General features: G+C 25.6%; 1 protein-coding gene across 1 annotated transcript in view; it reads right to left on the bottom strand.

Moving 5' to 3' along the window:
* Positions 1-6,184: 6,184 nt before the first annotated feature.
* Positions 6,185-13,719, bottom strand: part of LOC107452475 (carboxypeptidase B) — a 31,124-nt gene continuing 23,589 nt past the window's right edge. Inside the window, exons 9-11 of the mRNA XM_087161350.1 lie at positions 13,034-13,239; positions 12,578-12,662; positions 6,185-6,453 (exon numbers count right to left, since the gene is read on the bottom strand). Coding sequence (XP_087017476.1) covers positions 6,260-6,453; positions 12,578-12,662; positions 13,034-13,239 — 485 coding nt within the window. The 3' untranslated portion in view covers positions 6,185-6,259. The remainder of the gene's footprint in view (positions 6,454-12,577; positions 12,663-13,033; positions 13,240-13,719) is intronic.

Genomic DNA, 13,719 nt, shown 5'->3' with positions numbered 1-13,719 from the left:
TGTTAAACTCAGAAATATAACTAAAACAAATAATTGAAGTTTAAAAAATAAAGTTTAAAATATAATCTATAATAAGTGTTTTGTATTTAAGCTGCTAAAAAAGGTTTGTGTAATATAGAATTATATGTGACAATGGGGGTATGGTAAACTGTGACACTTTGTGACAATGGGAAGGAGGGGGTCAAAATTATTAATAAAAAAAAAGTTATATTATTTATCAACGGTCCTTTAAGTACTCCTGTTCTTTAAAAAGTGTAATGATTATTTCCAAATTATTTTAGTGAATTTTAAATTATTTCTGCTGTTAATGATTTTGTTATAAATCTTATAATCAGGCATTTTTTAAAGCATTGCATTGACACTAGAATAGGATTGTAATATCAGGTGATTGACTTGAATAGGATTGTGATACACATTTTTTGCATTTGCTACTTTTTTCAAAGATATTCAAAAAGCAACCGGTTTTTATACCTTCAAAATGAAATGTAACAAATTATCATATAAATTTAAATGTTCAGTAGCATAATTACATATCGGATAATAGGAAAATTAATTTTCGGGAAGCAATTTGGCAAAAAATATTTTATCATAAAATTTCTGAAATTCTCAATGCAGCATAATAAAATTGTCATTTTTCGGAAAATTCCAGTAATTAAGGATTCTCTAAGTAAGATGGTGTTAAAAGTTATATTGAAACTTTTGAACTTACAAATTTAAAAATGTTTTTTATTGAAATTAAATTTACAAAAATCAGTTTCCTAAGCTTATATGATTTCAGCGACTTTTAAAAGGTAATTACATATTTTATAACTCTTTAATCAGTAATATTTTGTTATAATCTTTTATGTTTAATATGCAAGCTATTACAAGACGATTGCCATTGGTTTGCTACTCTGTTCTTTGTGTTAAACGCCAAAGTTTTAAGATTAGTTTCATAGATGTGAACTAAATGCAAATGTATGAAATTGATTGCTGTTAGGGAAAAAATTGCATCCAACTAAGGGAATATCAAGAGTGGCTAGTTTGCACAGACCTTGTAGGTTGCTTTTCCATAAAATAAAAAAAAATAATAAATAAAATAAAAAAAATATTTGTAATAACTTTTGGAATTTTTTCATCTGGAATGTAATTCAAGAGAATAATTTTTTAAGTAGATTTTTTCTTTTAAATTAAAAGAAAAATATTTTTAATTTTAATATTTTTTGTTTAGGTATTTTATTAGTCCTATAATAATAGTAAATATTGTCTTCATATATAAGAAAAGCACATTCTTTGGGGAGGAGGATATATTTTTTCAATCTAAAAAACAATATAAAATCTAATGCAGAAACTGTAGCCTAAAAAACCCCTCTGGCTAGAAGAATATTTCTTCCACTAATTTTGTTCTCTCTAATTTCCCAAATCGTTCGAATACCCGAAATTCTAAAATATTTTCAGATAAAAACGTGTAAAATCTATTATTATTGTAAATTCAAAATTATTACTAAATTACGCCTTTCCAAATTATTGTCAATATGTCTGATATCTTAATCGAAACGGGATTCTAATTTTAATGTTGTATAAATGAAACGGAATTATTTAAAATCAAACCAAAAAATAAACAATAACATTATTATTATAACTTTGATGCAACTGTCCTGTCTATTATTCTTGATCCAGTCCAGACACACAGCAACAAGATACATAATAGTCTGAAAAAGTTTATGTCATTTAACCTTGAGTTTGAATTTGCATCGATAGCGAATTTTGTTCTTTCATTTTTACTTATTTGCTTATTTATCATTTAAGAGCAAACGCATTATCGTTTGCGTGAATTATCTGCAAAGCTCTTTCCGTGTTAGGCATATTGTTCGAAACACGAATGAGTAGCGTTTTTTTATGCATTAATATTACTATATGAACAGTTTTTTTTTTTTTTTTTTTTTTTATATGTTTATAAATTTACGTTTCTCCTTTGAAATATTTTTCAAAAAATATTAGTAAAAATTTATTGAAACACTACTATTTCAAGCTAAAATAAAAAACATTTTTCGATGAATGTTTATAAGCTTGTTTATACTTTAATTTCTGTTATTTATAAAATATAGAAACTTTCCAATTAAATATTTGCTCATTTTAAGAAAACAATTTCTGCTGCAGAGTATTTTGTCGTCATAGTTACTATTTTTTTTTAGAATTGGGTCATCGATTTAAGCATTATTCATGGCGCCAGCAGAATAATATAAAAGGGGGTGCTACCCTCTAACAAACTAACCCCTCCCCCCCAAAAAAAAATATTTAAAATTTTATGTTATTGCATTTTGTTTTGTTATTACATATACTTTCATCTCTTAATTTTTTTCAAGATACATTTCTTCATTGTTAACAGGATATTTAAAAAAAAGTACGAATTTCTTGTACTTTGCAAATTTTACCACAAGAAACTGTATTGATGGCGCTGGCATAGCTACTGACTTTGAAACACAAATAACTACAAACAGTAGTATCGTACACGTACGGAACCATACAACAGTCGTACACAAACAGTAGTTTGTGTACGCTTAACATTGGTATTTATTGTGTTGATGAAGTTTTACAGTTGTGGTGAGAAGTCAGTTTGTGTTATACACCTTTGTTAAACCAAATAACTAATAAAAACTATAATATTATTTATATTTTATTAAATGAAATTTAAAAATATAGCTTAGACATCTGCCAAGTTTGTGCATGTGCATAAGAAAAGAATCAAAGATGACTCAGAATTCATTGAAAAAGTTATAAACAGATTTGGACCATAGAGTTGATATAGATGTTCAAATCATAGACAACTCTATGATTTGGACAGCAAACAAGACGATTACAATTCTTGTTTGATTAAACAATTTTTTAATTGCTATGTATCAATAATTACTTAATTATTTGTTTTTGAATAAAAATATTTTTTATAAAAAATTTTATAGCAAAATTATTTTTCTGTATCTCTTTAATTTTTTTTAATTATTTTTTTTAAAAAAAAGCCAGGGGGGGTGCAAGTGCACCCCGCTGCCGGAGCCCTTGCTTAAGTGTATTGATCTTAAAAATTATAAAATTATTTTATTTATCATCATACATATTCAACAACGGTTAAAAAATTTAATTAAAGAATTAAAATTAAGAATGCAGTCTAAGATAATTAAAAAAGAATCTTACTTATTTAATTCAGTATAAATCTTCAGTCTTGTAACACAAAGAAAAAAACGTGATTCGACTTTCAAAGCAGATTCGCAATAATAGTATACTTTCATTTATATTAATCCGATACAAGTCAAAGGAATATTAGCAAGTGACAGCCGGCTATTACGCTAATTGGATTATTTATAACCTAAAATTTTTTGTTCTAAAATAGTATAGAAAGCTACTCTGATAAGTAAGCAAATTAAAGGAATAGTTGAATTAATAATATTAATAATATTAATTTAAAGTAAATTTAGATTCTAATTCTAATGCACTTATTTGCTAATATAACATTAATAATAGATTTTTTGTCCTTTCGTACTAGAAAAATAAATAAAAAGATGGAAACCAACCTGGCTTGTACCGGTTTGAACTCAACTCATGTAAAATACAGGTCGAACAAACCTACTTTTATAACTATTGACATCGAGGCAGGGCCGGATTAAGCGTTAGCGGGGTCATAGGCCGTTCAAATGTTTGGGGGCCCTTAGATTAAATTTTTTTTCTGGTATATTTTTTATTTATTCAAATATAAAATTATTTATATATCTTTTCATTTAAGAAAGCAATATGATTAACATTATGTAAAAAAAAATCGTATTTTACTAATATATATTTAAAACTTATTATTTTATTAAAAAATCGTTGTTTTTCTTAATTTTTAAATCCATTTTAAGGGGGTCCCTAATCATTGGAGGTATTTTAATATGAACTTTAAATTAATATTACGCTGTTATCCGTATGGCAACTTGATAAATTAATCAAATGTATTGGATTTTTATTTAAATAAATTTTATTAAAATTATAATTAATTAGGCTGGCGCCCGTTAGATACGGCCCTCGTATACACCGTACATCGCATGGATGTCGTCGAAATACGGCGCTCGTAAGGAACGATACAAAGGGGTCTGCATTAGAAATCAAGCTCAATCAGTCCAGAACCTTTGAATGTAAGAAAAACTCCTTGGTTGAGTATCACTGATTTAATGCCTGTAACAAAAAATATCAGTATAATTCAAAAATAAGTGGTCCCCTTGAGTAGATCTAAGCGGTTTGTCTATCACAGCATTTTGCATTAAAAATGTCATGCAATTGTGACACTTATCGTCACTCAAAGTTAAATGCAAGAGAAAGGGCTAAAATTAGCTTTCTAGAACATTTCAAAGTCTGTGATTAACTAAAACTACCCAGTGGGAAATCTCCATCTGCAAATAGTAACTTAAATACGGATAAGGTGATGCATATAAACAATTAGGTTAAAATCTTACAATCTCACCCCCATCATGGGACTAACTCGAAAACAACAATAACATTTGGACTTAACCTTTCCTCAAATTTGTAACTTTTTATCACGCAAAAAATACGATATAAAAACAGCCGAAGGAAAGGGTTAGAACAGTGTTCAACCTTTTTATCAACGTTTGATAATTTTACTACGGCCCACTAGGGGGGGGGGCATTGATTGTTTATATTTTAGATTATTTTGATTTATTAATTTTAATTTAATTGCATTTAAAAATGCCTTCAAAATAAAATACATTTACACCAAAAAATAAATATAAAGTGATTCAACATTTTAACTTACTAGAACGTTAAATCAATGAGTCACGATAGAGAGAAAAGACGAAGTTTTTTATTAGTTCCAATGTAAATTTCGCACCACGCTTTCGTGTTTTATTTATGATATTTACAGTTATGATGATTGATTTTTTTAAAATTAAAACTAATTGAAAGCGAAAATATTTGCTGTGGTTTTTTTTTTTTTTTAAATTTTAAAACATTAAAAAATTTATGTCACTGTACCTTCGGGGGCCCCTTTTTCTTAAATAAAATTTTAATGAAACACAAATATTTTTAATTTGGGGTATAAACCTAGGAATTTAAATTCGGTTTCAAAGAAATGGGCAGCCCGGTACCATTTGATACACGGACCGGGGGTTGGGGAACACTGGGTTAGAAGAACAATCAAAGTGAGTCTACTCTAGGCTGATATCGAAAGTAAATCACCATGAATAAACATGGTAAGTCTCTCTCAATCTATTCTAAAAGAATGTAAGCACTAATGTTATAATGCTGAGTTGGCTTAATCGTAAATGTTAATGCTAAAATGGTTAAATTATAAATAAAAAAAATTGTTTAAATTTAAGACGAGTAAGTTTCCTTTATTTAATTTAATTACCATAAATATACGATACGGCCTAAAAAGCGCCACAAGTGGTACACCACTTGTGGCTCCTTATATAGATGACAGTGGTGCAAAACTGTCATCGATTTTTAAGTTTTTGAGCTAAGACGTACTTTCACCCTTGCCGTGTTCTCTTGTCAAACGAAAAGCTTCCAGACTATTTGCAAAAGGTCAAAGGCTGGAGAGTTTGGCTTGTCCAAGTGTCAAAATAATTTTTAAAAAAAGTAAAAAAACACAGACACGCAAAACCTGCACATTCGAAGATATTAAGTTTTTTCTTAACCTTTTATTGAGCCATTTTTTTTTTCTAGAATTACTTTATAATATTTTTTGGATTGAGAATGATTTATAAAAATTTTAGCATTCCATCCAAAATTAATTTGTTTTTTTAACATTATGTTTCAGGAGGGGCTAATGGATTAGATTTTCAATATTTTTACCTACTGTAAAGAATTGGCCATAAACTTAAGCCGAATTTGTAAGTTCTGTGTTTATAACTACGAACACTCTAAGAAATTATCAAATGAACGAACAAAGTCCTTCATAAGTAATATTTTTTTCAAAACTTATAAGCTGTAAGCAACCCAAATTATACTTGAATAAAAACTGTCTGAACAATTAAGGTGGTAAATATACTCCACACAACTTCATACAGAGTTAAAGTTTCTGAACTGAAATAAATGATGGAAAAAAGTAATGTTAAAGTAATTATTAATGAAGAAAAGCAATATAAAATGTATGCTTAATTTGTTACATTATATAAACGCACCTCTGATGATTTTTAAGAAATAATGACAAAACTTTAAATTTTTGTTAAAATCTTTATTTGTCTAAAAAGTAAGAATCCAAAACTAACTACATTTATGGTCATTAATAATGAAGCTATTCAGATTCTAGTCTTAACAAGTCTGTAGCCATTGCCTTGATGCCTTCCCAGGCTTCCTGTGCATTTGGCAATATCTGTCTCCGTGGAAGAAGAAAACCAAATTGTCCCAAGTCTTGTAGTTCAACAACATAACTATATTTGGCTCCGATTACACTAGTTACCCAGTCTCTTTCTCCACCGCTTACGGTATCTAAAAATTCCGAATGAAACAAAGTTACAAAAAATATATTACAAGGTGCGTAGTCAAATTATTCAAAAAATAAGCACCTTTTGAAGCACTTTAAGCACTCAAATAATATTTTTAAGCACTTTAAAAAAAAAAAAAATCACAATTAGGTAGGATTGGAAAGTTTTTGACAATTGACTGTTTTATCTGGTTTTAACCGTTATGTCAAAAAAAAAAAAAAAAAAAAAAAAAAAAAACCCTTTCGGCATTGATTTTGTCATAATTTTTGAATCATGTAAATCGAATGGAGTTTTAATTCGTTACGAACTTACGATACATCGAAATAGATTGTGGTTGAATTAATTGTGAAAACATTGAATAGAACAATGTGTACAATATCTTTCTGCATAATTCGTAGCGAAAATCAATTAAAGGAAAAATCTCATTTTGGAAAAGGGAAAAGTAAGCACTTTTTAAAAACACCCAATGAAAAAAATACCTTTAAGCACTTTTTAAAAACGCTACGCACCCTGTATTATGGTTAAGTAATGTGTGTTATAGGTAAAAAAAAACTCTCAAATTAAATAAGGTGTGCTGTAATTGCTGCCATTTACTTTTTAAACACCTTGTCAAATTTAAAAAATATTCATATTGAAGTCGCAAATGAATATTTAAGCCAGCAAGAAAAAAGAACGTTAGTAAATTATGAAAAATCACCATTAAGGAAAACATTAAAAACATCAAAACAGATTTCGCCAAACCAAGCACCAAAACCAGTTATTACCAGATTAAATTTGAAGATGTTTATATTGCACCTCTTATATTGATGTATATATGTTTATATCCAGACGAACGGCTAAGGGAGTTCTTACTATAGACAAAAAAAGTTTTTCTATAGTAAGAACTGCCTTTGGCATTCGTCTGGACCCGTGGCGTTGGCTATAGTAACGAGGTATTGCTATTTCAAGTAGGGATGTGGGTTCACTGTTTAGGACAGGTTCTGGCTCCGGTCTTCGGCCGGGGAATCTTTTCTTCGGTCTATTGTGTGAGCCCTAAAGTAAAGAGAAGCTAACATCCCTGAAATGGGCTATTGTTGTTTCCACAGCAGCAGACGGCCTCAGACTTTGTGTCGGGGGGAGTTCTTTCCGTAGACAAAATATAATAATTGCTTTTCATCTTTCAGTTTCTTCTGGCTATTTAACAGATTTCGTATTTTCAATCTCTCCTTTTTGTTAATCATTCATCAGAGTTTTCACAAGGTAAACATTTTGTGATTTTAAACTCTGCGTCTTACACTGGATTTTTGTCAAGGATTTTATAAATATAAAGGGTGGAAATTATTAAAAAAAAAAACTTCTAAATATTAAAAATGAATTACGTTTAACAGTTCAAAAATAAATTTTGAAGAAAATGAATATTTAGTATAGAATACAATAAATAACGTAGAAAGTAATGTATGAGCGCAAATATTAAATAGTTAGCTTCAGGTAACTATTTGTGTTTATAATATTGCTTTCTACGTTAGTTTCTACCCATCATGTTGTGTAACCCTTTGAGGCAGAATTTAATGTATATTTTTTTATACTTTTTCAATTATTTGGCATTAATTTATGTTAAAATAAGTGAAAAATATTATATTCAGCATTTTAATAATTTATGGTAATGAAATACAGCATGAAACACTGGTGTTTTATTTATTTATTTTGCATTAAAAAGTAAAATCTTCTAAACAACTCTGCCAAACAATGATTTTTCCAATTTAGTTATTTAGATCAAATAGAAAAAATTATTAATCATTTAAATCTTTAATTTACAAAATAAATTTCCGAGAAAAAAAAATTTACACTACTTTTTTTTTTGGATTTTATATTTTAATAAAAATATAATTTGGATAAATATTACCAATTTTCTAGTAATTATTAGACTTTTTTAAAGACTGCGTCAAAGGGTTAACAAGTTACATTTTTTAGCACGTAGCAGAAAGGCAAATCTTTTTACATGCAACAACAATTTCTTCAAATTTCAGATTTCAAAATTTACAAGCAGCATAAGAAAGCCTAAACTGCGAATTTAAGTTGTGATCTATTTATTTCATTTAGAGTAGATAGTAGATTAAGTAAAACGAAACTTTAGAAAAAATTGTGATTTGATAATTTATTTATTAAAGGGAAAATTTAGTTACACAGAAAAGGAAATTTATAAAAAAATAGAATTAAAAAAAATTGCATAAAATTTAAAAGATATATCTATTATAATTTAATAATATATCTTGTTATTTTTCATCCAAATAGAAAAAGTTAAAAAATTAAAATTATTTCTATTCTAAAAAGAAATCAGGTAAGAAAATAGCGGATAAAAGGATTTGGATATTAGATTCCCGTTGTTAAAAATAACTTAAATTATTGTAATTTTATGGTTATATAAATTGGTTGAAATTATCCTGGGTGACTTTTTATGCTAATTTTATACTGATTTTGATCCCCCAAAACCTTTACCTATTGTAGATTTCGTAGAGACTTGTTCTAGTGCTCACAAGCTGTCTTTGAGAGAATTTCTAGCTTATATTCATATTGTAAACCTGGTTTGTAACCTTTTGCAAAATAGATTTATCGTGATAGTTCCTGCCAAAATGTTAGCTTTTAATTGTGTGTGTTTTAATTCGAAAACCAGCTTTTAAAAAAATTATTTTCCTCAGAATGAAATAAACTTCAGTGCAAACGATTTTTAGTAATTTTCATTTTTACTCTCAATTTATTTTCCTCTATAGATAGTCACAAATGCGTGAACAGGTGTAAATACAACGGTCGAATTCGAGCACTTCCTTAATATTTTACACCTATAGAACGGGTTTCCGATGATATAGCTTTTATTTAAACCATTATGCAAGATACATACCGACATTTTTGAAGGTCATTACAAATAATAGTCTTCTAAACTTCTTTCTTTAAAATATTTAAGGAAAAAACAGGTAATCAAGTTAATAAAACATTTTTATAAATTCTCTAAAAATAACTTATAAAAAATTAAACCGGCAGCACATTTTATGTGATATTTCGTAAAATAGGGACATTTAGATTTATTTTAATAATCACATAACTATAGACTATATTTTGAAACATATTAGAACTTAGTTTTGTGTTACTAATTCTTGCAAGATTTATATAAAGTTCGAAGTGTCAGCTAAATGTTTTATTTATTTATAACTTACACATATGATAATATAAAGTATATAACTTACACATATGATAATATAAAGTATATAACTTACACATATGATAATATAAAGTATATAACTTACACATATGATAATATAAAGTATATAACTTACACATATGATAATATAAAGTATATAACTTACACATATGATAATATAAAGTATATAACTTACACATATGATAATATAAAGTATATAACTTACACATATGATAATATAAAGTATATAACTTACACATATGATAATATAAAGTATATAACTTACACATATGATAATATAAAGTATATAACTTACACATATGATAATATAAAGTATATAACTTACACATATGATAATATAAAGTATATAACTTACACATATGATAATATAAAGTATATAACTTACACATATGATAATATAAAGTATATAACTTACACATATGATAATATAAAGTATATAACTTACACATATGATAATATAAAGTATATAACTTACACATATGATAATATAAAGTATATAACTTACACATATGATAATATAAAGTATATAACTTACACATATGATAATATAAAGTATATAACTTACACATATGATAATATAAAGTATATAACTTACACATATGATAATATAAAGTATATAACTTACACATATGATAATATAAAGTATATAACTTACACATATGATAATATAAAGTATATAACTTACACATATGATAATATAAAGTATATAACTTACACATATGATAATATAAAGTATATAACTTACACATATGATAATATAAAGTATATAACTTACACATATGATAATATAAAGTATATAACTTACACATATGATAATATAAAGTATATAACTTACACATATGATAATATAAAGTATATAACTTACACATATGATAATATAAAGTATATAACTTACACATATGATAATATAAAGTATATAACTTACACATATGATAATATAAAGTATATAACTTACACATATGATAATATAAAGTATATAACTTACACATATGATAATATAAAGTATATAACTTACACATATGATAATATAAAGTATATAACTTACACATATGATAATATAAAGTATATAACTTACACATATGATAATATAAAGTATATAACTTACACATATGATAATATAAAGTATATAACTTACACATATGATAATATAAAGTATATAACTTACACATATGATAATATAAAGTATATAACTTACACATATGATAATATAAAGTATATAACTTACACATATGATAATATAAAGTATATAACTTACACATATGATAATATAAAGTATATAACTTACACATATGATAATATAAAGTATATAACTTACACATATGATAATATAAAGTATATAACTTACACATATGATAATATAAAGTATATAACTTACACATATGATAATATAAAGTATATAACTTACACATATGATAATATAAAGTATATAACTTACACATATGATAATATAAAGTATATAACTTACACATATGATAATATAAAGTATATAACTTACACATATGATAATATAAAGTATATAACTTACACATATGATAATATAAAGTATATAACTTACACATATGATAATATAAAGTATATAACTTACACATATGATAATATAAAGTATATAACTTACACATATGATAATATAAAGTATATAACTTACACATATGATAATATAAAGTATATAACTTACACATATGATAATATAAAGTATATAACTTACACATATGATAATATAAAGTATATAACTTACACATATGATAATATAAAGTATATAACTTACACATATGATAATATAAAGTATATAACTTACACATATGATAATATAAAGTATATAACTTACACATATGATAATATAAAGTATATAACTTACACATATGATAATATAAAGTATATAACTTACACATATGATAATATAAAGTATATAACTTACACATATGATAATATAAAGTATATAACTTACACATATGATAATATAAAGTATATAACTTACACATATGATTATATAAAGTATATAACTTACACATATGATTATATAAAGTATATAACTTACACATATGATTATATAAAGTATATAACTTACACATATGATAATATAAAGTATATAACTTACACATATGATAATATAAAGTATATAACTTACACATATGATTATATAAAGTATATAACTTACACATATGATTATATAAAGTATATAACTTACACATATGATTATATAAAGTATATAACTTACACATATGATTATATAAAGTATATAACTTACACATATGATTATATAAAGTATATAACTTACACATATGATTATATAAAGTATATAACTTACACATATGATTATATAAAGTATATAACTTACACATATGATTATATAAAGTATATAACTTACACATATGATTATATAAAGTATATAACTTACACATATGATTATATAAAGTATATAACTTACACATATGATTATATAAAGTATATAACTTACACATATGATTATATAAAGTATATAACTTACACATATGATTATATAAAGTATATAACTTACACATATGATTATATAAAGTATATAACTTACACATATGATTATATAAAGTATATAACTTACACATATGATTATATAAAGTATATAACTTACACATATGATTATATAAAGTATATAACTTACACATATGATTATATAAAGTATATAACTTACACATATGATTATATAAAGTATATAACTTACACATATGATTATATAAAGTATATAACTTACACATATGATTATATAAAGTATATAACTTACACATATGATTATATAAAGTATATAACTTACACATATGATTATATAAAGTATATAACTTACACATATGATTATATAAAGTATATAACTTACACATATGATAATATAAAGTATATAACTTACACATATGATAATATAAAGTATATAACTTACACATATGATAATATAAAGTATATAACTTACACATATGATTTCCCGACGATCCGACTGTGTACGTCGATCCACTCAATCTTTTAATTGCAGCAATTCCGACTTCTGCTAGTCTTTTCTATTATAAAGAAAAATTTTAAAAATAAAATTCTTTGTTTACTTTAAAATACAAAGATATTTAAATATTAGGAGGATTAGAAAACACAGCAATATAATACGTGGCCCAATTTGAATATTACGAGAAGATATAGAGCCATGCAGTAATACAGTATATTAAGCTCGAATTTCTTCATTTTAGAGCTATTCAATACACTTTTACACCTATAAAGCCACATTGTGGGCCCCCTAATTGGCCTAAATTAATTTCCTCTGGTAGGGTACACTAGTACCCTGTAATATAATACGGGGCCCAGTTTTTTTAGTATTAAATTTGAAACAGAAAAGGGGCCGTTAAAATAAATATTTCGACCATAAAAAATATCCGTATACCTGCTCCGGGTAAGTAGGTGGTAACTTTGAAGTGTATCCCCAAGGTGTCAGCCATCTTTGTGAATAGCTGTGAAAATCTACAAACATTGCTATGCGATCTTTTAGATTGCATGTCATGAAATCACTCACAGCTTTCACTTCTGGTTCAGAAAAAGGTTTTGATCCAGCATATGTATGAGAACATGGTCTTGGACTTGATCCAGTACCTATGAAAAAATAAATCATATGCAATTGTGAACGTTGTTTTCATAATCTTACTTCAGCCAATTTTAATCTTTTGGAAAAATATTTTCTCGGTTGAGTTGATTGGCTAATATTAAGTATTTATGTAAATTAATGTTTATAAACTTGTCAATATTTGTAAACCGATGAAACAAATATAAATGTAACATTTTCGGTAAATAATAGAGAACAAAAAATAAGTATTGTGATCCCGCATTTAATAAAAATTATCCAGAATAACCTATGTTCGAATGAACGTATTTTTCATGAACTGTGTATCAGTCTTACTTATTCAAAAGGATTGATCTCAAATATGTTAAGAATTAAATTATGAAATTATACACAAAAAAGTATTTGAACGAACTCTGATTAAAATTACCTTCTGACGACGGATTTGGATTATTGATAATATTGATCAAATTTTGTATTTTGTCACTCAAAATTGCTGTTTAAATTGATGAAAA

This window comes from Parasteatoda tepidariorum, chromosome 4 (assembly GCF_982258835.1).
Source record: "Parasteatoda tepidariorum strain Cologne lab strain chromosome 4, Ptep-v5.0, whole genome shotgun sequence".
NCBI lineage: Eukaryota > Metazoa > Arthropoda > Arachnida > Araneae > Theridiidae > Parasteatoda > Parasteatoda tepidariorum.
The sequence above is the reverse complement of the archived record's forward strand: the minus strand, read 5'-3'. Positions and strand labels throughout refer to the sequence as shown.